The sequence below is a fragment of the Oratosquilla oratoria genome, chromosome 43 (assembly GCF_046742065.1).
Source record: "Oratosquilla oratoria isolate Oo_2021 chromosome 43, ASM4674206v1, whole genome shotgun sequence".
NCBI classification, from domain to species: domain Eukaryota; kingdom Metazoa; phylum Arthropoda; class Malacostraca; order Stomatopoda; family Squillidae; genus Oratosquilla; species Oratosquilla oratoria.
Genome location: NC_134819.1, coordinates 16,875,627 through 16,901,038, shown reverse-complemented (window position 1 = coordinate 16,901,038; position 25,412 = coordinate 16,875,627). Strand labels below are relative to the sequence as shown.

The following is a 25,412-nucleotide window of genomic DNA, read 5'->3' as shown; positions in this document are numbered from 1 at the left end:
GATACTCCTCCCTTGAGCCAGAATATTTGTAATCAGGATTGTCCTTTAATAGCTCACCAAACTTTCGAACTATACGTTGGAAATCATTTATCATAGCTATTCTAGGTTTTAACCTTTATATGTTTTTGTACAATTTTGGAAATAATTCCATATGTTCATCTTTAAGGCCACGGGACAATATCTTATATGCCCATTCTTCAAAATGTCGGGAAACATAGTACCTCGATCAATTCTGTTGGCTCGGCCAGGGGCTTGGCTGCGCAAACAGCGGCCTACGGCCGCAGCTTTCCGCACTCAAATCCCTCGTTTTCCCCTTCGGCCTCGGGGTGAAACCCCAACACGGGATCCCAGCACGAAGAAGAACGCGAAGAACACGGGATCCCCAGCACGAAGAAGAACGCGAGGAAGAACGCAAAGAAGAATGCGAAGAAGAAGAAGAAGAACGCGAAGAAGAAGAATGCGAAGACAATATCTTATACGCCCATTCTTCAAAATGTCGGGAAACATAGTACCTCGATCAATTCTGTTGGTTTGGCCAAAAACTGACAAAAGTTCCAAATTGAGTGAAGTTTATTTTTAATTATATATATAAAAGTTTTCTATAGTTTTGTTAAATACCAAAGTCCCTGATTTTTAAATAATTGTGCCATATATAAGATACGAAATGCTAGTTGAGATATGATTATATATATGTATATAGTAAAGGTATGCTCCCATAATTTATATGTATACGCATATAGTAGTGCATATAGATGTTAATGATAAATGCATTTTATTTTTATTTGTATGTACGAATTTTTTTGTGTTCATTGTATAGAATTTGCGTAGGCTAATACGTGACTTTTTGCGTGAGTATTCTTTCGAATATTTTCTCGAACGTGAAGGAACCAGAACTCCTTCTAGTGAACGCCGAATATGTTACGAATTGAAGGGATTATAAACCTAGTGTGATTGGGGAATTGTAATTTTAATTAAAAACCTTGAATATGTTCTAATGGAATTGTGTATATTTAAGTTTGTTTAATGTTACGAATAATTAAATATGAACGCTTATACGGAGTACATAAAATCTCGAATCTTCTGGTATTTTCGTGAGATATGGTTCATATAAAAGGCGGCGAGACCCCACAGAGTCAGAAAGACTATAAACTAACTGAGCAAGTGGGTCTGCCCCACATCTATCAAAACTCTTACTTCCTTCCACTAAACCCCCAAATCCCCCCTCCCTCCCTCTCCCCCATCTTATCTATCCTGCCCTCTAACTAAGAATGAGTCAGTGTGAATTTGTCGGCGGCAGAGTAAAGTCAGTATGGCGGTGCTCCGAGTGAAAAGCACAAGTCGAAGGATAGTGAGGGATTTGCGCCTCTCTTACAGAAGAATCAAAGTAAGTGAGATTGGTACGTGTGAGCAGTTTCTCTATCCATTATTTATTGGTCTGATCTGATTATCGGCAGTTATAACTGTGCTATACAGTAAAAGATTGTTAAAATTAACTTGGGGTGTAATGATCTGTAAGTAAAGACCCCTAGCTTATTACTGATATCGTTACAATATACATTTTTCTACTTTCAACACTTTGAATCTAACAGATAGAGTAAAATTGAAAATTAAAATGGACACATTTCTGATGCCGTTGCCTTCAAGTCGGTGTGGTAGTGCAACCTCCATGAGGCCGAGTGAGGAAGAACAGATATCAAGGCCTGGCACTTCCAGCTGCCAGGGAGACAGCAGGCGAGCCCAGGACAATGTGCCCGTGGACAGCCTGCCGCCGATCTTCCAGCACATAAAAACTTACTATGGCCCAGGCAAAACGAATGGAAAGGTGAAATGCACAATCTGCAACAAAGAGATCACCTACTCGGCGACCTCCAACTACAACATCAAGAGCCACTACGAAAGGCAGCATCGTGGGGAGTATCCCAGATGGAGGAGGAGGAGGAAGAAGAAGAGAATGTGCAGTACTTGCAAATGCCTGATTTTTATCTGTTTTGATACTGAAATAAAACTTAAACTCTGTATATAAGGTAGCATCATTTTATTCATTTCATTAAAAATTCTGTTTTTGCAGATTTAGCTAACTAAAAAAAAGGTTAGCGGACTGTTGTAGATTGATTAGCATTAGCGGACCGGCGAACCTTGGAAATTAGCGGAAATAGCGATAGCGGAATGGCCAAGAAAATTAGTGGATTAGTGATTTGCGGACTAACGAAAAACTAGCAGGTGCCCAGCTCTGGTAATTAGTAACCTTTTTGATGATGGTTAATTCCCACTACTGAATTATCTCATCGGCTGTTACATAACAGAATTTCAAGAGTATAAAATTGATCATAATGAACAACATTTAACCTTCAATTCATGGGGTTACCCTTCAACTGTACAAAATCATCTGGCATTAACAAGACAACATATCAATGACTTTAAAAATTTAATTTATGTATTTTCATACAGCTTCCCTGATGTACTATTATTTAATCAGAATCCCAGTCACAACCTCGCAGAGAAATTTTTGTCATGGTAAATCCTGGAGTAGGCCTAATAATGTAAGATTAAATCAATGCAGGAAAGATACATGCATCACCAACTATAAACATGGTGAGACAAACACAAAAATATCTTACCCTAATTCATGAGATAATATCATTGTTATTGTAAAAGAGGAATATATACATATATATACTGTATACAGTAAGTCCTCATTTTACAGTAAATGTGCATTCCTGAAAACCTTACCACAATTTGAAATTACCATATACCGAACCCATTATAACATGTAATAATAGGATACGGCAGACATACCTTTTCCTTGCTCTTTCCTCTTCAAAATATCTAGCGGATACCATATCTGTGAATTTTCCTTACTGTAAATAGAATCAAGGGTAATAATTACCAAATACCGTAACAGTGAATTTACTGGATAAAGAATTACTGTATAAGGAGGACTCACTGTGTATATATATATATATATATATATATATAAATGATTTTAGATTAATATTATAATAACCCCACCTAAATATAAACATACTCATTACATTGATAAGTTTTCCAATATCCTCTAAGATTCTATGTACATATACCAAAGGTTTTCCCTCTTACAAAGGTAGCCAAAAAATAAACGCATAAAATCCACTCCCCCCCCCCATTCCATCCCCATATACTCCACTCCCATCCACCCTCCCTCTTATCTTGGCTCCTCCTAGATGGTCATCCCTGCATATTGCCCACTGCCCTGGGTCAGAAGCAGTGTCACAAGACACAGCACATCCACAGCAACGCTGCTTCATTATATCGCCGACTCCTCCTTCTCCGTCCCCTCATGCAGAAATGGAGAAGACAGGGAGAAATCCCTTCAAGCTGTGTCAATTTATTTTTCATGCCTACTCCCTCACCCCCATCCCCCACCCACTCCCTTTTATGCATCACAGTATCATCCATACACAACCATTCTCCATTCACCCATATCTTCTGTCTTCTCCCATTTTTCCTGAACAGACATTCCCATCTTTCCCAAATGCCCCTTTTACCCAATCCATCCATCTCATCCTTGGTCGCCCCCTCATGTTTATTCCTTCTACCTCTGCCTTCCACACCTTCACTAATCCTTCTTCACTCATTCTTTCCATGTGTCCAAACCACCCCAATACTCTTTCATCAACCCTATCTAACAACTCCCTTTCCACCCCTGTTCTCCTCCTTACCTCTTCATTTCTCACTCTATCCAGACTAGTAACCCCTATCATACTTCTCAGGCACCTCATCTCAAACACATGTATAAATGCCTGAGAGATAAGGGGGGAAGGAAACAGCTAAGGAAAATTTGAAAGAAATATAGGACGAAGAGCAAAATTTTGACAAAGAAATTGACGAAATCAACAGGATAGGCAAATATTCAAAAGAAAAACAACATAGACCTCTGAAGATACAACTAAGAACTCAAATGATAGCCAAGGAGATATTATCAAAAGCGGTTAAATTGGCAAACAATGAGAAATTCAAACATATATGGATAAAAAAGGAAATGGGTGTTGAGGAAAAAGAGAAAGACAAGGCTCTCAGAATTGAAGCCGATGATAGAAACCGAAAAAATGGTACATCAAAAAAATGGAATCTTAAACCAAATAAGAGAAGAAAATATGAAACTAAAAATGGCATACACAAATATCTATGGTATGATCTCTGGAATTAATAAACTAAACGACTATCTAGAAATAGAGAAATCTGACATTATGGGAATTGTAGAGACAAAAATAAAAGGTCTTCTATCAACAAGTATAGTGGGACAAGGTCTATACAACCACTGGGCAAAAAATAGAACAGACAAGCAGGGAGGTGTCATGATATTGACCAAAAAGGGTTTAAATGTGACAAAGATTAATGAAGGCAAAAGTAATGTGGAATTAATTATGATTAAAATTGTAAACAAAAAGATGAAAAGCAGAAAATTTGTAGCAGTGTATGTGCCACCAAAAACACAAGCTTGGTTTGATAGCAATCATTCTAAATTACTGGAAGACACAATGTGTTAAATGAGTTACTGAAAGAGGGTGGTAACATAGTAATCATGGGTGATTTTAATGCAAAGGATATAATCTGGGAAAAAATGATAGTAAAAGGGGGAGAAGAACTTTGGAGCAACATTCTACTGGATATGACCATCGCATACACCTTAACACAATGGGTTAAGGAAAATACTAGATATAGAAACAATGAAGAACTGTCAAAACTAGACTTAATATTAACTTTTGAACCAGATATTGTGAACAAAATGGAGTATAAAACACCAACAGGAAAGAGTGACCATATACTAATAGAGTTTGAATTAAAAGAACAAAATGTAGGAAGGAATGATAAACATAGAGAAGGATTTTATAAAACTAAGAAAAAAATTCCAAAACACAAACTGGGATAAATTCTCCAAAGAGGAAACAAAGATGGAAGACAAATGGAACATATTCAAAGAAAAGTACAAGGAAGGAATTGATAAATATGTACCAAAGAAGAAGCAAAAAGAGATTTATATAAAGTGTTGGTATAACATAAAGTGCTGTGAGGCTAAAGACAGAAGAGACAAAGCCTGGAAAAGATGGAAAAAGAGACAAAAAAAAAAAAAAAACATCCAAATGGCAAACATATATAAAACTTAGGAATGAATATGTGAATATATGCAGGAAAGAAAAAAGAAATTATGAAAAAGATATTATAGACAAATGTAAGGATCAACCTAAACAAAATTGTAAAACTGCATGGAGATAAAGAATATATAGATGACACAGAAGTTATAATAAGAAATTTCAGGTCTGAATTGAGAGCTCACAAATTTGGGAAGATGGACAACAAGAAAGACCCCCTAAAATGAAAGAAATAAAGGTAACACAGAGAGAAATAAGAGACCAAATAAAAAACCTAGATGTTAGGAAATCACATGGACCAGATGGAATTGCAAATTGGATACTGAGTGTATAGATGAACTGACAGACAAATCATACAAGATAATAGACTTTTCACTCAAAGAAGGAAAGGTACCACAAGACTGGAAAGATGCAAACATAGTACCAATATATAAAGGAGGAAACAAAGATCCTATAAACTTCAGACCAGTATCCCTTACAAGCACATACATACATACACACATATACCAAGGCTTTTTCCTCCTTACAAGGGAGGTAGCCAAAAAGGAAAAGGCATAAAATCACTCCCACCCATTCCATCCCTGAATACACTCCACATCCCTCCACCCTCCCTCTCATCTTAGCACCTCCTGGATGACGGGTCATCCCTGCACCTTGTCCACTGCCCAGGGTCAGAAGCAGTGTCGCAAGACACAGCACATCCACAGCAAGGCTGCTTCATTAAATCGGCAACCCCCCCTCTCCGTCCCCTCATACATAAAGGAGAAGACTGGGAGAAATCCCTTCGGGCTGCATCAAAATCTGCTCACACATACTACCTCATCCCCGCCCATTCCACCTCATGCATCACATCATCATCCATATACATCCATTCTCCATTCACCCTTGTCTTCTGTCCTCTCCCATCCTTCCTCAACAGACACCTCATCTCAAACACATTCAAACTCCTTCTCTCTTCCTCTCTTATGTTCCATGTTTCTGCCCCATACAGTGCTGTTGGCACAATCACTCCTTCATATAGTCTCCTCTTAGCATCCATTCCCAAATCTCTATTCCTCATTACACTTTTTAATCCACCAAGGCATTTACTCGCTTCTCTCAATCTACATTCTACCTCCACCTTCACTCCACCTTTTCCTGCCACATTTGCACCCAAGTATCTAAAACTATTCACTTCCTCCAGTCACTCTCCCTTAATGCTCACTTCCATACTAACGCCACTTTCACCCCTTGTACATCTCATCACCTTACTTTTACCCACATTCATCTTCAGCTTTCTTCTATCACACACTCTCCCAAACTCTGTCACCAACTTCCTCAATCCCTCCTCCGATCCTGCCACAAGCGCAGTGTCGTCCGCAAACAACAACTGGCTCACCTCCCACTTTTCTCCATTTTCTTTAACCATCTCCAATCCCTGACCCACTACCCTTGCATTTATCTCTCGCACTACCCCATCCATGTATAAGTTGAACAGCCAGGGTGACATAACGCATCCTTGACGAAGTCCCACCTTTACCTCGAACCACTCACTTTCTCCATTTCTAATCCTGACACAAGCTCTACTACTCTCATAAAAACTCTTGACAGTTCCTAGAAGCTTTCCTCCTATCCCGTATATCTGCAAAACCTCCCACAGTGCCTTTCTGTCTACCCTGTCGTAAGCCTTTTCCAGATCCATAAAGGCCCAAAAAACATCCTTCCCCTTTCCTATAGCTTTCTCACATATCTGTCTTACCACAAAGATCTGATCTACACAACCTCTACCCGTCCTAAATCCACACTGTTCCTCACCAATTACTCCTTCTGTTCCTCTCCTAATCCTCTCAATCAAGATCCTCTCATAAGCCTTCCCAACTACACTTAACAAGCTAATCCCTCTGAAACTACTACATTCACACTTGTCCCCTTTTCCCTTGTAAAGAGGAACTATACAGGCACTCCTCCAGTCCTCTGGCACTCTACCCTCTCTCCAGCAAACATTAAATAACCTCACCAGCCAGTCCACCATCACTGTACCTCCTTTTTTTTAGACATTCTGCATGGCATCCATTCAGACCAGGTGCCTTACCTGCTTTCATCATCTTAACAACTGCCTTCACTTCATCCTTCCTTATTTCTCCTCCATTTTCCTCACTCATCACTCTCATTTTCTTAGCATTTCCCACTGCAGCTATCTTTCCCTCCCTATCCTCCTTCACATTTAGCAACTCCCTAAAATATTCTGCCCATCTTCCCCTTACTGCCTTCTCTTCCATTATCATCTCTCCATCTGTACCTTTTACCTTTTCTTCTCTACTTGATTTGCCTCCTCTTCCTCTCTTAATTTCTTTCCAAAACATCTTTTTATCACTTTCAAAATTTTCTGTCATACTCTTACTCCACTTCACATCTGCTCTCCTGTTTGCCTCCTTTACCTTTGGCTTTACTTCTCTTTTCTTTTCTTTGTACCTCTCATATGACTCCCTCGTCCTATTTTGTAACCAATCTGTGAAAGCTCGCTTCTTCTCTTCTACAACCTTCTTTGTTTCCTCATCCCACCATTCACTACCCTTCCTTCTATTTCCTCCTGTCCTTCTTGTTCCACACACCATCCTTGCACACTTTGTGACTCCCTCCTTGAACCATCCCCATTCCTCCTCCACACCTAGCTCTACTCTATCCTTCACTCCCTCCCACTCCTCCTTCAGCTTCTTCTTGTACTCCTTCTCCTTTTCATTTAAAGAGTTCACTCTAAGCACCTCCCTACCTTTTGTCCCTTTCCTCTTTCTCCATCTATCCTCCACTCTCAACTTACCTTCCACCAAAAAATGATCCCTGTAGCAGTAGGAAAATTATATGGAAATAGAGAATTGATTATGAGAAGCATAAGTGGATGCAAGACAACTAGGTATCATCTAAAAGCTGCACATGTCAGTCCTATAATCAAAGTAAGAAGATTGAAATAAAATTCCTTTCAATGTATAGGATGTTTTATAGTACCATTAGTTTTCATGTCTAAACATTTCTTAAATGATTATCATTTTAGACTCTGGAATAGTTTAAGAAAGTTCTCATTAAAATAGTGCCAGTACAATCAGCGCCTTTAACCTCTTCAATACGAGTTAAATTCTTGCCCACAGCATTGGATGCCTGAGGTACGATGATTGATGTATCACAATACTTGCACTATAAAATATAATGTCACTGCTGTACTACTCATTCTCTTTCACTGAGTAATAATAAACACAGAAAATATGATCAAGCCAGTTCACAGAATTCAGGGGTCACTCAGCTACAACTACAAAATAAGAATAAAAATGATGCCAACATTGGCATCTTCATATACCCACTTGCTCCTCATAATGCTTACATAGACATCATTGTATGGAAGAGGTTAAGATGTAAGCATAAATGAAAAGTTTCATGAATCACTAGTTCACCACATGATATTGAGAACAAAGCATGCACAAAATATACAAACCCACTATACATCAAAACATAATTTTATTTGAACATGAGGAATTTTAAGAATGTAGATGATTTCAACTCTATTGCAGTTTACCAAATCAATCAATCTATTGCTCTGCTCCCTCTTGAAGATGAGCAGCAGATTTCAGGAAACCAAATGAAGATGGTGATGATGATGCGGTTTAATGTTGGGAACTCCCCCTTATCAGGAGTCCAGGATATTGCCCTTACAGAGGACTTTGTTGTGTGGAATTCAATGATCCATGCCCTTGTTCCAATTCACTGGTGGCAAGGTTTGAACTGCTGTCACCTCAAACTCCACTACAAATAGTGATATTCTGGCCCATTTGACCAGTTAGCATCCAAATCATGACTACAAAATAGAACAGCTAGACTTATAAGAATATCTATATGGCACAATGACTCCTATTTTAATAGCACTCCACTGGTTGCCAATAAAAGCAAGAATCATATACAAGATAGTCATAATATGACAGAGTGGTAGGGGTAAATCAACTCTGGTGTTAGGCCCTGCAATGGAAGTAATGTGTTTTGCTGCACTGTCTCTGATCCAAGCAGTGTGGCAAAAGACAGTGATGACCCTTCATCCATAACATGGGAAGATGGGAAGGGACAACAAATAGGTTTTTGGATGGGTGTAGGGTGGGTGTGGGGTGGGTTATGGTTTGACTTAAAAAGGAGAAAAGGCCTTTTGATATATGTATGTATATATATGATATGCCTTATCACTTATAAAATAGTCTTCCAGATCCTGGGGACATTATCTCATGTCCAACCTATAGTACTTCTGATATTGGCCTCGGAAGCCACCTATACAGCCACCAATAACAATCCCTTAAGCAAACGCTACAAACTAAACCAAAGAAAAATATCAGAACAAATATTTTTGAAAAAGAAGTAAAAACATTATCTGTAATATTGAGGGGTAACTTAGCAACTTATAGAATAAGTTCTAGGAAACTTTAAAAGATATTAAATAAAATAACATACAACAAAATATGATATATATAAATCAAGAAATAAAATCATCCAACCCATCTCAGTGCCTCAGGAATAATGGGTTGTCATGTCCCCTGCCATACTGCTTGGCTTAAAAACAACAGCCAAAGAGGGTCTGCCCCCAGTTTTACCATGTGTAAAAAGGTGAAGAGCCTATCCCAGAAGATGTGTAGCTGTGGCCAAAGCCATCACTTTCATCCTGTGCACTTGGACTGTTGGAGCACATAGCAGTCACTGCTGGGAGTTAAGAGAAAAATATGGGACTCAAAACCATCACTAGGAAAATATAAAACCAGCACACTTGTGATTGTGCCACCAGCAACTTACCATATGGCACTGGTAAGCCTCAGTTATTTTAAATAAAGTAAAATACATACATATACCAAGGACTTTTTTCCCCCTTACAAGGGAGGTAGCCAAAGTCAAAAGGCATAATTCCACTCCCACCTATTTGATCCCCATCTACTCCACTCCCATTGCCCTGGGTCAGAAGCAATATAGCAAGATGTAGCACATCCATAGCAAGGCTGCTTCATGCAGAAACATTGAAGAAGAAATCCCTTTGGGCTGTGTCAAAATATCATTCACACATAACCACACCCTAACCCCTCCATCCTCCACCCATTCCCATGTATCAAAGCATCATCCATACACAACCATTCTCCACTCACCCCTATCTTCTGTCTTCTCCCTTCCTTCCTCAACAGATATCCCCCTCTTGATCAGTGCACCTTTTACCACATCCATCCATTTCATTCTTGGTTCCCCCCTTCATGTTCACTCCATCCACCACCTCTACCTTCCACACTTCTCTTACAAATCTTTCTTCACTCATCCTTTCCACACATCTAAACCATCCCAATACTTTTTCATCAACCCTATCCCCCAACTCCTTTTCCATCCTTGCCCTCATCCTCCTCATTTCTCACTCTATACAACTTTATAACCAATACCCTACTTCTCAGACATTTCATCTCAAACAAATTTAAACTTTTCTCTCTTCCTCTCTTATGGTCCATGTAAATTCAAATAAATCAAAATAAACAAATAAAACCATCCCTCCAATCTCAGTACTTCAGGTATGAGGAGTTGCCATGTCCCCAGTCATATTGCTTGCATTAAAAGAAGTACAGTGAGGCACAGCTGTTCTCTACAACAAGACCCAACAGCCAAAGATGGTTTAACCCTCCCTGCTTTACCAAGATATTTATCAAACCCATACTTTTGATATCTATCAAACCCTTTTATATTATCAAGTGATGAGTAGATTAGATAAATCTCAAATGGTTGAACAGCATTCATATAAAATGATCAGAGAATGATCACTGAAAAATATGTGCCCCAAGACTATATGTACTCATATTCAAAAAACTTCCAGCAACTGAGCACTTTAAGATCAATCCATCAACCTTGCAAATGGACACCCTTCCCCCACCTCCACAGCGGTGTACCTCAGGGATCTGTGCTGGGTCCGCTACTGTTTGTTTTATATATTAATGACTTGCCAGATTCTGTAATCGACAGCGAATTATTCTTGTATGCAGACGACACTAAAGTATTCAGGAGGATTCATGAAATCCAGGACTGTGAGAAATTGCAAGAAGATCTCGTGAGGATGAGAAGCTGGTCATAGAAGTGGCTGATGAGATTTCATCCCAAGAAGTGCTGTGTGATGAGAATCGGGAAATCAAATGTGGACATTAGGAAATATTCTATGGAAGAAGAATTGACAGGAATCAAAGTAGAGAAGGATCTAGGAGTTGTAATTGATGACGAGCTGAAGTTCACACCACACTTGGCTGAGAAAATCAATAAGGCAAATAGACTAGTTGGGCTAATAAGAAGAACTTTCGTAACATTGAACAAGACCATATTCAAGTCATTATACATTGCACTAGTACGACCACATTTGGAATACGCTAATCAGGTATGGTGTCCATACAAGAAAAAGGACATTGAGGCTGTGGAAACAGTTCAAAGAAGAGCAACAAAGTTGGTCCCTAGCCTGAAGGATTTGCCTTACCCTGAACGATTGATGAAATTGTACCTTCCTACACTATCATACAGTAGATCAAGAGGGGACATGATAGAAACCTTTAAAATTGTGAACAATTTATATGATAGTGAAGTGAGCAGGGGATTATTTATTGAACTTGCCGGTTCAGTGACTCGAGGACACACCAAGAGGATCTACAAGCAGCGCCCAAGATTGGACATCAGGAAATTCACTTTCTGCAGTCGTGTTGTGAACAACTGGAATAGTCTTCCTGATCATGTTGTGAATGCAAATTCAGTTGTGAGTTTTGAAAAGAGATTGGATAGTGTATGGAAACATCAAGATCAAATATTCGATTACACAGCTCAAATAAATAACAAACACCTAGACCACAGTGACCACTAGACCCCAGATGACCTAAGTTTTAGTCATTTAGAGCTGGAGTCACAGGCTCAATAGCCTCTTCCGGGACCCTTCTATGTCTATGTCTATGTCTAAGTATGAGCTTGAAATGATAAATATATAAAAACTTTCACATCTGGACAGTGATAGTATAAATCAGTCAATCAACTCATTGTCCTTGGTCACTCTTGCAGGAGACCCAAGGCTCTCAGGTAACTGGCACGAGCCACCAAGTTGGCTCACAAATAACTTGTAGCATAACTATTGTGTTATCTGGACAAGGCAAGAATATAGTATTGTAAGATGAGGTGACTGATGTCTTGTATATGCAGTAGATATAAATCAACGAGGCCTGACAGAGAAGGATACATCAATCCTTAGATGTAAGAAGCAAGTACACCTGACCCCTCACATTTGCAGTTCCACATTTGCCATTTACATTTTTTTCATAGGTTGTGTTGAATACAATTTGCTTTCTTTTATCAATTCAAGTGCCTTCCCTTGGTTATTCTTTGTGTATAGCATGGGTCTTGGAGGCCTGGAAATTATTCTGTCCCATAACATCCATGAATATCAGGGTCAGATGTACATCAACAAAAGGCATTTGATAAGGTACCACACAAAAAAATAATAAGGAAGATAGAGTCATTAGGTGGCATCAAAGGAAAATTATTGGAATGGATGAAAGACTTCCTGACTGGGAGGAAGTGATAAGTGGTGTCCCGCAGGGATCAGTACTGGCCCCGATCATGTTTGCCACATACATAAATGACATGGATGAAGGAGTAGAGTTACATGGATTTCTTTGCAGATGACGCAAAAATACTACAGAAAGTAAAAACGGAGGAAGACTGCAACTCATTACAACAAGACTTGGACAAGATCTGGAAATGGACTCAAAAGTGGGAAGTAAAATTCAATATCAAGAAATGTAGTATAATGGAATTTGGAAAAAGTAAAAACAGAATATCGAAAGATTACAAAATTGGTGAAGAGGTCAAAAAAGTAAACTCTGAGAAAGATCTTGGAGTGATAATCAGCAAGGACATACATATACCAAGGCTTTTTCCCCCCTTACAAGGGAGGTAACCAAAAAGGAAAAGGCATAAAATCATTCCCACCCTTTCCATCCCTGAATACACTCCACACCCCTCCACCCTCCCTCTTATCTGAGCACCTCCTGGATGACGGGTCATCCCTGCACCTTGTCCACTGCCCTGGGTCAGAAGCAGTGTCGCAAGACACAGCACATCCACAGCAAGGCCGCTTCATTAAATCGGCGACCCCCCCCTCTCCGTCCTTCGGGCTGTGTCAAATTTTGCTCACACATACTACCTCACCACTCATCCCCCCTCCCATTCCACCTCATGCATCACAACATCATCCATATACAACTATTCTCCATTCACCCCTGTCTTCTGTCCTCTCCCGTCCTTCCTCAACAGACATTCCCCTCTTCCCCAAAGCCCCCTTCACCCCATCCATCCACCTCATCCTAGGACATCCCCTCATGTTCACTCCCTCCACATCTGCCTTCCATACCTCTTTTACTAGTCTTTCTTCGCTCATTCTTTTCATGTGTCGAAACCATCCTAATACTCTTTCATCAACCCTATTTCCCAACTCCCTTTCCAGGTCCTGGAGCCGCAGCATCTACGTCGTGGGACCACCCCCCAACCCCAAGAGTTGGGGGCCAAATGGTGGCAACCAGCCCTGGCCACCGGCTCTACGCAGGTGGCACCGATCCCCAAGAGGAGCTACGACTGCCTTGGGGAGTACCACAATCCTTTTTCTCAACATGCAATGTTATGTTTTTTCTGCACCGAGGGGTGATTTTCCGGCGATCACCCCTCTTCTTCTACTTTTAGCCGGAGATATCGAGAGCAATCCTGGGCCCACCACAAAATACACATGTCCAACATGCTCTAAACCCATTACCTCGAGCAGACAAAGGGCTCAGTTCAGTGCAATATGTGCAAAAACTGGGCCCACCTCACTTGTACAACACTTGCTGACACAAACCAATACACAAACACTTGGACATGTTCTACCTGCCCTCCAGTAACCCCACTCCCACCTCCCCAACCACAGCCAGCACCCTTACCCACTCCCAATTTCCCTTTGCCCTTATCCCCAATCAGTACTCCTCTTCACTTTGTCCCCAATCTCTCCTTTCCCCCCCTCTAACCCAGATCCTATACCTTCCCCATTAACAACCCAACCTCAACCCCAAATGGCAACATACAACACATACAGAACACACAACATCAACATATTACAACACAACATTGACGGTATTAACACAAAATAAACATGAACCTAAACACTTTCTTAAACAACACAACATACACATTGCAATTATACAAGAAACAAAACTAAGACACTCACACAAAACACCATCATTTCATAATTACACCACCATCAGGCAAGACCGGACCGACGGCAATGGCGGTGGACTCATCACCCTGATCCACCACTCCATCTGTTTTGTGGACACAAGTGCCACAACCAAAATTCTCCTCCCTACCACAGATAACACTACAGAAATCCAATCCATTCGAATCCGCACAGGCAACAAATCAACACTGACAATAGTTAACATGTACATTCCCCCCCAATCATCCCCCACATTTCCAAACACCTTCAGGCCTCAATTTAGCCAATTAGCCTTAATCCCCAACCTGATCAAGGGGGGTGACTTCAACGCCAAGTTGTCTGCCTGGTATGTCGACAACCCTGACACAGACAGAGGGCTTGATATACAGACTCAGTTTGACTCATTGACTATCATGAACAACACACATAATCATACACATATCCCACACCAAGCCCTATACACTCTCTTCTCTCCTGATATCACCTTCTGCTCCCCCTGCCTAACCCCAACAATATCATGGGGAGTGGTCGGAACCCTTGGTTCTGACCACCTTCCAATCATCATCACCACCAAAACAAGATGCACCCCAGTTGGCCACAGACACACATACATCAATTACAAGAGAGCTAACTGGGAAGCTTTTACTGAAGAGACAGAACAACATTTTGAAACACTTAACAGTACACCAATCACAAACATAAACAATGCTGTGCACACTTTTAATACAATCATACAAAACGCAGACAAGAGATACATCCCTAGAGGCAACAGAAAATCACACAACCCCAACTTCGCACCAGAAATCCAAGGCCTCATCAGACAACGAGACACACTTAAACACAATACCCCCACACCTATCCCTCAAAACATAGCAGACCAAATACAAACACTAAACACTGTGATTGCCAATAAAATACACAAACAAAAAACACAAAATTGGCAAAACTTTATCAATACACTTGATCACAAAACAAACACCAGCAAATTGTGCAAAACACTCAACAGCATTACACTATCCAACAGTAACACAACACGCTCTAATGCAGCAATAATCACGACAACAACCTACCCTCAAACAGACAACAAGCAAACACACTCATACATCATTTTGCAAAGAAAAGCCATCTCACTTCTCACCCTGACGACCGATGCACTATTCAATGTAAGAAAGACTTTCCCACAGACTCAGACTATACACCCTTCATAGACAGTCAGACAAAACACATAATCTCAAGCACTCATCTGCCTGTAGCCCTGATAACATAAGTAACATCCACCTAAAACACATTGGACTACAAGGTATACATGCACTCACAAACATTGCAAACTACAGCTATTCACACAACACTATACCCGACATCTGGAAGCATGGTAAAATAATCACCATTCCAAAACCGAACAAAGACCCAACAATCCCAACATCGCACCGCCCAATCACACTTCTCTGCACCCCCTCTAAAGTCATTGAACGCCTAATACTTAAACTTGTCACACCACATATTACCCTTGCTGACTCACAACACGCTTTTAGGCCATCTAAAATTCTTTGTGTGAGGTTTATCAGAAGAGTGTTTGTGGAGTACAAACACTCTTCTGATAAACCTCACACAAAGAATTTTAGATGGCATCAATTCAGATAGGTCCCATCACAGAACACTTCTTATAACATTAGACATTAGTAAAGCTTTTGATGCTATCCCCCGCCACAACCTAACAAATAAAATATATAACACAGACATGCACAATAACACCAAAAGATGGCTGGCCAATTATCTGGCAGGTAGGAATGCTAACATGTCATATAATGGCCAATCATCGCACATCAGAAACATTAAGAATGGAGTATCACAGGGCTCTGTTCTATCCCCCACGCTCTTTAATCTATACATGCATGACATACCCACACCAGACACCTCAGATATACAAATCTCTTCCAAAGCAGACGACATAACAATCACATGTACACATCGTAACACAAAGCTGCAGATATATCCAGCCATACCTTGACTCAAAATAGCTCCAACCAAATCTACAGCAACACTTCTCACCAACTGGACAAAAGAACACAAATACATACCTCATATCAACAACACTAATACCACACACAAACACATAAAAAATTCTTGGTGTAACATACAATACATCCATGTCTTTCAAACAACACATCACAAACATAAAAAACAAATGCACACCTAGACTTAACGCACTTAAGTCAATCGCTGGAACAACATTTGGATAAAACAAAGAAACTAATACAATAATATACAAACAATGTATACGCTCAGTGATGAATTATGCGAGTCCTGCATGGGCTCCTAATCTCAGTGAGACACACCACAACACCCTTCAAATCGTACAAAACAAAGCCCTAAAAACAATTACAGGCTGCACAAATACAACACCTACAGACCATTTACACCATGAAACAAAAGTCCTCAAAGTCAAGGACCACCTCGACATGAGAGGCACACAAACACTTGCCCCAGCCACCATAAACACACCACACCCGCTACACTACAGAGCAGAACACCCACACACACTAAGAAACATTAAAACAACACCCAAAAACCTGTATCACACACAGATACTCTCTTCTCTTCCTCCACAACCACCAAATACCAGCCTCCGGAAACATATCCATAATCATATCACTCACCGCTCCATTAACACACTGAAAGACAACACACTGCTGCATGCCAGACCCCCTGATATCCACCTTCTGAATCCTCTCTCCCATGAAAGGACAGAGTCCACCTGGCCAGACTGCGGTGCAGCCACCACCCAGCACTTCTAAGCTACCAGAAGAGGCTGGATGACCGCACTGTGAACAGCTGCCCTGGATGTAACACTTCACCACATACCATACAACACATAATGGAAGACTGCATTATACACAATCATGCATGCAAACACAACATACACTCTATAAAGGATTTGTGGGAAAACCCAGTTTTGGCTGTGGCCTTCCTTGGGGAGACGGGACTGCTCGGACAGACAGTCTAGGGAACGACAACAACAACAACTCCCTTTCCACCCCTGTTCTCCTCCTCACCTCCTCATTTCTCACTCTATCGAGCCCCATCATACTTCTCAGACACCTCATCTCAAACACATTCAAACTCCTTCTCTCTTCCTCTCTTATATTCCATGTTTCTGTCCCATACAGTGCTGTTGGCACAATCACTCCTTCATACCAAAAAGAACATAAAGAAAATAGAAAGAATCCAAAGAGCAGCTACAAAAATGGCACCTGCACTTGCAAACCTATCATACGAGGAGAGATTGGCTAAACTGGAGCTACCGACACTGGAGCAAAGAAGAGAGAGAGGAGACCTACTGACCATCTACAGAATCATGAAAGGCACAGAGATACTTGATAGAGAAGAATTGCTAAACTGGGACAAGAGAAACACAAGAGGACATGGAAGGAAATTAAGAAAACATAGCTATAGAAGAGAACTGAAGAAAAACAGTTTTCCACATAGAGTTTTAGACACTTGGAACAAACTGGATAATGAAATAGTAAGCGCAAAAACCATTCACGAGTTTAAAAGCAAACTAGACACTGAGAGATACAATGGCGGGACAACACGAGCATAGCTCCCCTTCCCACAAAATACAACTAGGTAAATACAACTAGGTAAATACAGTCTCCTCTTAGCATCCATTCCCAAATGTCTATTCCTCATTACACTCTTTAATCCACCAAGGACATGACACCGGATAAAGATATTAATAAAATTTGCTTATTTGGACGAAGAAATGAAAAAAAATTCAAACTACACTAATAAGACCAAAACTCGAGTACGCAGCAACACTATGGACACCCACTACCAAAAAAAATATAAAGAAATTAGAAAGAATACAAAGAGCAACAACAAAACTAGCACCAGCTCTTTCTGAAATGACATATGAGCAAAGACTGTCCAAATTAGAATTACCAACTCTGGAACAAAGAAGGGAAAGAGGAGACTTACTATCTATAGAATAATGAAAGGAATGGAAATCTTAGATAAGAATACCTTATTGAAAAAAAACTTCCCACACAGAGTAATATACTTGGAACAAATTAGATAAAGAAACAGTGTGTGCAAACACTATTCAAGATTTTAAGAAAAAACTTGATGCTGAGAGATACAAAGATGGGTCACCACGAGCATAGCTCTCTTCCCGTATAATACAACTAGGTAGGTAAATACACACTACCAGGCTAAAATTTACAGGTTTCGCTGAGAGGTTATGAAAATAATCCTGTTGGTCCCATCCTTTTCACATAGGGAACAAATATATCAGGAATGAGGTGGGCAACCTCATTCATCAGGGAAAGTGAGAGAAGGGAAAACAGAAAACTGAGAAGAGAGACAGAGAAAGAGCAACAGAAAAAAAGAAACAGGAAGAGAAAGAAAAGGAGGTGGAGGAGGAGGAAGAGAGGAAATAGGTACGGGGGTTCTCCTATAGAAAACTTAATAATTATGGCTTCTCTGAAAGTAGTATTTCTAATCATGGTCTGAATTCTAGTGTTTCTTTTTATGGAATGTATCCACAAATGTCTAAAAACTACCAATGGAGGTGTGTGTATATCTTCAATTTACACAAGCCAGCTTTTATTTTTCTTTACCCACAAAGCAAGGCAGCTAAGTATGTCAGATGAACAGCCTCACTTCCTTCCACTCCTTCCTGCTTAATCCATATGGAGACTATCTTTTTATTTTCTTTCTCAGCAATACTGCCAGTTCATCACCAGTGCACCCTTCTCATGGAACAGGTCTTGTCTACACATTCCTATCCATCTCACTCTGTTACCTTACATCTCAAACTACTGAGACAAATGACTTGAGCCTGCTAGTGGTGGTGCAGTAAAATGGATGGGGAAGAAAATCATCTACCTGATGCTCAATTTCAAAATTTGTCACTTCAATCTTGAGATCCCCAAGGGGCTGACACTTGATCCTCAAACTGGGCCCCAAGATCTTCAACTGCATTTCCTCCACTTTTTCATATAAGGAAAGCTAACATTCAGTAACTGCTCTCCACCTCCTACTATCACAACCTGGTAAAAATTATATAACATAAACAACAATCAAAATTTCTCTTCAGAGGGATCGGAAGGGCCTGAGGACCGCTGCCAGCCATTGTGGGGATATGGCTTTCCAGTTAGTGAAATTTGAAGCAACAACTGCCATTATCATTATCAAACTCCTCTCTATTCTTTTCTATTTTACCCTGCGAACATATCAACAACAGGTAAGAGGATGCAGTTTTCACATGCTCTAAGCACGGAAGAGTTAAAGTGAGTAGTGTGATGGCGATGAAAGTAGCTTGGATGCTCTTCCCTCAAACTTAGCCATTTCACTTTGCAGGTAACATTGTAAAAGTTAGGAAAAAATATATATATTTATCATCTGTTGTTGCAAGATACCCAAGGCAACAGAATGAGTGACTAAGAACAGCATATGAAAATTCATAAAAGCTGCATTATATTCTGAAGACCCATTCATAAAGTCTACTTTTGGCAAACTTGGCTGAAATTCTTTCATAGAAATTCTAATTATATATGTAACTATACATTCATGCATATACAATATATGCACATATGTCTATAAAATGAACCTATTTTATCCTCAATTTTTCCATTTAAATCTATACATAAAACTTAAAACAACAAGCAGATCATTTACAATGTTTAAAACAAAAAATGTCTAATCCTAACAAACCTGATACCAGTAGCTTTCATGTAGAACTCCTTTATTCTTTTAGAGTCTGGTAGCATCTTTGTATCATTATAAACCTAGGTGGAAAATAGGTCTTCTTTTTTTCCCTTACTAGATACCAATATGGGTAGTCATCCTAAATCAAGGTTATGATGGAAACCTCAGGCATCTTGGGATGATCAACCAACTCATGACTACGTTGAGAAAGAATTTTCAATCTCTTGATTCTGGTTGACACTCTTCCCCATACTACCATAGTTAAATCTTTCCTTTACCTCTTCAATGACTCCATCTCTTTGGTGTGATCTTGTCCCAAAGGAAGTGCTGGCTACTGGTAACAAAATATTTTCTTACTTCCATGTGTAATATCACTGTATATACAGTATATATAATGTAATTGCACTTGAGTATAAGGATACAAATTAGCTGATCTAGGACTTTTAAGATAATACACATATTCAAAATATCTCTTACCAAAAGCAAGGCACTTATATACTTCTAATCTGAATAAGAATTACAAATACATCTTTTAAACAATACAACAATATACATACTATGCATACTATGTAAATTCAAATCTTGAATGAAGATTTAGTCCACCTGTAAAAATTCAATGCACACATTACATAGCACTGTACATTAGTTTCAGTGAATAATTTACTGATGTCACTAATACATATGACAAGCTTCAACTTAATAAGTTTAAACTTTTCTTCTTATCTATAATTTTCCACTTATCCTTTAATAGCTCTCTTCCTACTATCATATAATGACTTATGGAAAGTAGAAAATATGTGCTCTGTCCTCTTGTTTCTCCCCAGTATAATCATTAGTTCCGGTTCATTGCTATATGCTGGTGGGATAGTGCTAAGCAAAGTCAAAGAAAATAGAATAGAAAATATACACAGTGAAAATGAAATGCATGAATTGCATACAAATCTCCATATAAAATCCTGGCATTCATGCAAAAGGTGAAAAACAGAGGAGTATATTTTTCAGAATTTCACTGTTGTACATGTGGCTGTTTTGTTTTCATGTAGGCCAAAAACTGAGAAGGGACTTCCTTTAACACTGCCTGGGCCAAAGCAGCACCAGATGAAATGCCATCCTTGTTTAAGAACTGACAGATTTCTGAAAAATAATAAAAAGATATTTTGAAAATAGAAAAAAATGGGGTTCTTTGTAAACATATATGACCTTAAAGAACATTTAATATAACTATTTTGCATTTATTGGATACAATCTATACCTTTCATGACCCACTTGCTTATCACAAAAATCAACCATAAAAATACAAAGGAGGATGAGGAGGTTGTGTATAAACAAATACCGTATATTTCCATGTATAAGACGACCTTTGTATAAGACGAGGTACAAAATTAGAGCAAATTTTTATGAATTTATCTCATATCGGCAGTATAAGATGACTGCTAAATTACAAAAGCATAAGTGTATCAAACCTACCGTACAAAAATAATTGTTTTGATTACGTTTATCACCTGTTTTTTCCGCTTTTTCTCTTTTCTTTCTCATTACTTAACTGTATCCTTATACCAGATAAATTACTTGCTGTATCCTTATAAATTCAAAATAAATGAAATAACAAAGCAAATCATGTATCATGATTTTCTGAGAACACACGTCAACTAACAAAAATTATTTGTTCCTGGTTCGATATAGCTCACTCCACCGCACACAACGGTTGGCATGAAGCAATACTGATATTGCTGTTATTCCAGGTGGCTTAACTTCTGTACTTCAGCCACTTGATGTAAGTTTAAACAAACTGTTTAAAGATAACGTTAGGTATCAATGGAACGAGTAGATGACGAATGGAGAGAAGTCATTTACAAAAGGTGGAGCTATGCATAGTGCATCACTTGATGTTCTCTGCGAGTTTATTATTAAAGCTTGGGAAAGTGTTAAGGTCAAAAGTATCGTAAAATCTTTTAAAAAATGTGGAATCTCTAATGCCATGAATGGCACTGAAGATGATTTATTGTATGAAAGTGATGACGAAGCCGAAATCGACTCACCGGAACCGGACTGGGATCCCTACGATGATGGCATATTTGAGGAATCTTGTGATATGTTCGAACAACTTTTCGAAACAGAGAGTGATGATTGTGACGAGTTTGAAGGGTTTTATATAAATAAATAAAGAAATAAAGTTTTATAATGTAATGTAATTTTATTGAAAATAAAGGTTTCAGAAATACGTTTGATGTGTAATGTTGATGTTGATTTGAAATTAAGTTTTATAATTTTATCATTTTTAAATTTTCTATGTTTTAAATGCAACTACTGTAATATATTTTTTCATTGATAAATAAATGTTTTATGTACTGTAATCCAAAATTTTTATTTTCAGTCTTAAAAATTACTGAAAAGTTAGCGAAAGAAAAAGGTTGCTATGAACACAACCAGTGCTCGATGTTTACATTTTTTCAGCTGTGTTAAATGTGTTTACATGTAGTTAAAAGTACCGTAATTTCATTAATATATAATTATTCCTCGAATTTATTAACAATTGCCATTTACTATAAAGATATGCCAATAATATATAAGGTAAATATGGTTTAATTACCTTTATTACCAGTTCTTATCATAATGTGAATCATTTCCTGTGTATCGGTGGTTATCGGCAGGCTAGCCTACCAAGTCATCTCACATAGAATTCAAGGTCTGATGTTTATAATGGTAGTATAAGACGACCCCCAATTTTAAGGGGTGAATTTTGGATTTTAGGGTCGTCTTATACGTGGAAATATACGGTAATAACAGGTATCAAGAGTAATAGCAAGTTACAAAGCCACTTTAACAGTTGAAAAAAAATGTGGTACTAGCATAATTATGGCATATGTTACATGTAATGTGAAAGACAAATTAGAGGTATGGTGACAAAAAAAGAAAAAAAAGAAAAAAAAAAAAAAAAGAGCAGTGGGGATCTACTTTTTTAATTTTTTGTCCTTACCAGACCCTCTTCAATGCACAATATCAAAATTATCAGCTTAAATACCAGGCAAAAATTATTACTTTCTATTGTTCTTCCAGTATCTTCTATCCTCCTTCTATTTGTCCTCTTCACTTCATTACCCACCAACTACCTCATTGCTTTTGCCAATTTGATAAAACCAACCCACTAGTTGCTGCAAGGATGGGAGGCTATAGCTACCCTCATTTTTTCCTTCTTCTTTAATCTACCCATATGCGCAGCATATCTGGAGGTTGCATTCTGGGTAGGGACAAAATACTGAAAAAGAAAATAAGACTCCTACTGACCTCTGGGTTTACCTCACCATATGAACATAATGACCCAATGAAAAAAAAAATGTAGAGGTGAAAATACAGCATGACTGGATTAACTACTGTATTTACAAATTAATTCAATATCACTGAATCTCTAAAATACCAATCAATCCAATGCCCTGAATCACTCTTACATGAGACCTGTGTGGAGTAATGGCCATTACCACCGGATTGGCCCTTAAGTCATTTGTGAAGAGATTTTGTGTTGTTAACTAGATAGGGTGAAAGTAGTAAAGGGTAGCATGAGGTGTTCTGTGCCTTTTGTGTAATGGTTACATCTAGGGCAGTTGGAGTCTGCTGCCAGGCAAATTTTGTGTTGGCACTGCTATCATGAACCAATTATTTATATTTCAATCAATGGTCCACCCACACTTGGAATATTCTGTTTTCACTGTAGCAGGATAGCAGGATCCTTGTAGTAGGATCAGAAGAGAGATTAAGGAAGTTACTGACAGAGTTTGGGAAGGTGTGCGAAAGGAGAAAGTTGAAGATAAATGTGGGTAAAAGTAAGGTGATTAGATGCACAAGGGGAGAGGATGGCAACAAATTGGATGTGAGCATTAAGGGAGATAGGAGGAAGCGGATAGCTTGTTTTTCTTTTATCCCACTTTAATAAATCTTCTCTGTCAAGGACTTCCATCCCTTTCACAGTTCTTTAAATGGCCAGTAAATATCCTCTTTCTCTTCTTTGTATTTACCTTGTTGTATTTTGTGGGAGAAGAGCTATGCTCATAGGGACCCACAGTTGTATCTTTCCGCATCCAGTTCTTTCTAAAAGTCATGTATAGTTTAGCACTCACTGTTTTCTCTTTCAGTTTATTCCATGTATCTATCACTCTGTGTATTTACCTAGTTGTATTTTACAGGAAGAGAGCTATGCTCATAGTGACCTGTCTTTGTATCTTTCAGCATCAAGTTTGTTCTTAAATTCTTGTATAGTTTTTGCACTCACTGTTTCCTCATCCAATTTATTCCTGATGTCCACCACTCTGAGTGGTAAACTATTCTTTTTCAGATCTCTTCTATAACTATCCTTTTTAAGTTTCTTTTCATGTCCTCTTGTTTTTCTTTTATCCCACTTTAGTAAATCATCTCTATCGAGGATTTCCATCCCTTTCATAATTCTGTTGATGGTTAGTAGATCTCCTCTTTCTCCTCTTTGTTCTAGAGTTGGTAGTTTGAGTTTGTCCAATCTTTGTTCATATGTCAGTTTGGAGAGTGTTGGTGCCACCTTTGTCATTGCTCTTTGAATTCTAATTTCTTTATATTCTTTTTAGTACTGGGTGTCCATAGTGTCACAGCATACTCCAATCTTTGTCTTATCAATGTACCTAATATTTTCTTTACCATTTCTTCATCCAAGTAGTCAAAGGCCACTTTCATTGAAGTTGAAGGTTTCTCCGACTATTTTGTTGATACGTTTGTCTGGTGCCATGTCATTGCTGATAATTATTCCTAGTCCCTTTCTGAGTTAACTTTTTTAACTTTCTTTGTACCAATTTTATATTGTCCCAATATTCTATTTTTACTTTTTCCAAATTCCATTATATTACATTTCTTGATGTTAAAGTCACTTCACACTTTTGACTCCATTCCTAGACTTTAAACAGTTTTTATTGTAATTATTTTCAATCTTCCTCTGTACTTTCAATTGTGAATACCGATTTGAAATGTTTGTTCATGATTTCAGCCATTTCTACTTCTTTATATTCGTAATTCCCTTGGCGCAGCCCTTCTATTTCTTGTTTGTTTTCTAGTTTACCATTTATATACCTGTAAAATAGTTTAGGTTGTTCCTTGCATTTTTCTATTATATCTCTTTCATAGTTTCTCTTTTCATCTCTGCATAATTTTACATAATAATTTCTTGGTTTGATATATGTTTGCCAATTATTGATTTATTTCTATATTTTTTCCATCTTTCTCAAACTTTGTCTCTTCTATCCTTAGCCTCACTACATTTTTTGTTGTATCAGCTTTTTATGTATACCCTTTCTTGCTTCTGTTTTGGTAAATAT

The 25,412-nt window shown here is 38.6% G+C and overlaps 1 protein-coding gene across 2 annotated transcripts in view; it reads right to left on the bottom strand.

The window, feature by feature from the left end:
• Positions 1-2,412: 2,412 nt before the first annotated feature.
• Positions 2,413-25,412, bottom strand: part of LOC143021928 (copine-8-like) — a 758,082-nt gene continuing 735,082 nt past the window's right edge. For both annotated transcript variants that reach the window (XM_076179811.1, XM_076179812.1), the window contains one exon: positions 2,413-21,216. In XM_076179811.1, the coding sequence (XP_076035926.1) occupies positions 21,199-21,216 (18 nt within the window). In that variant the 3' untranslated portion in view covers positions 2,413-21,198. The remainder of the gene's footprint in view (positions 21,217-25,412) is intronic.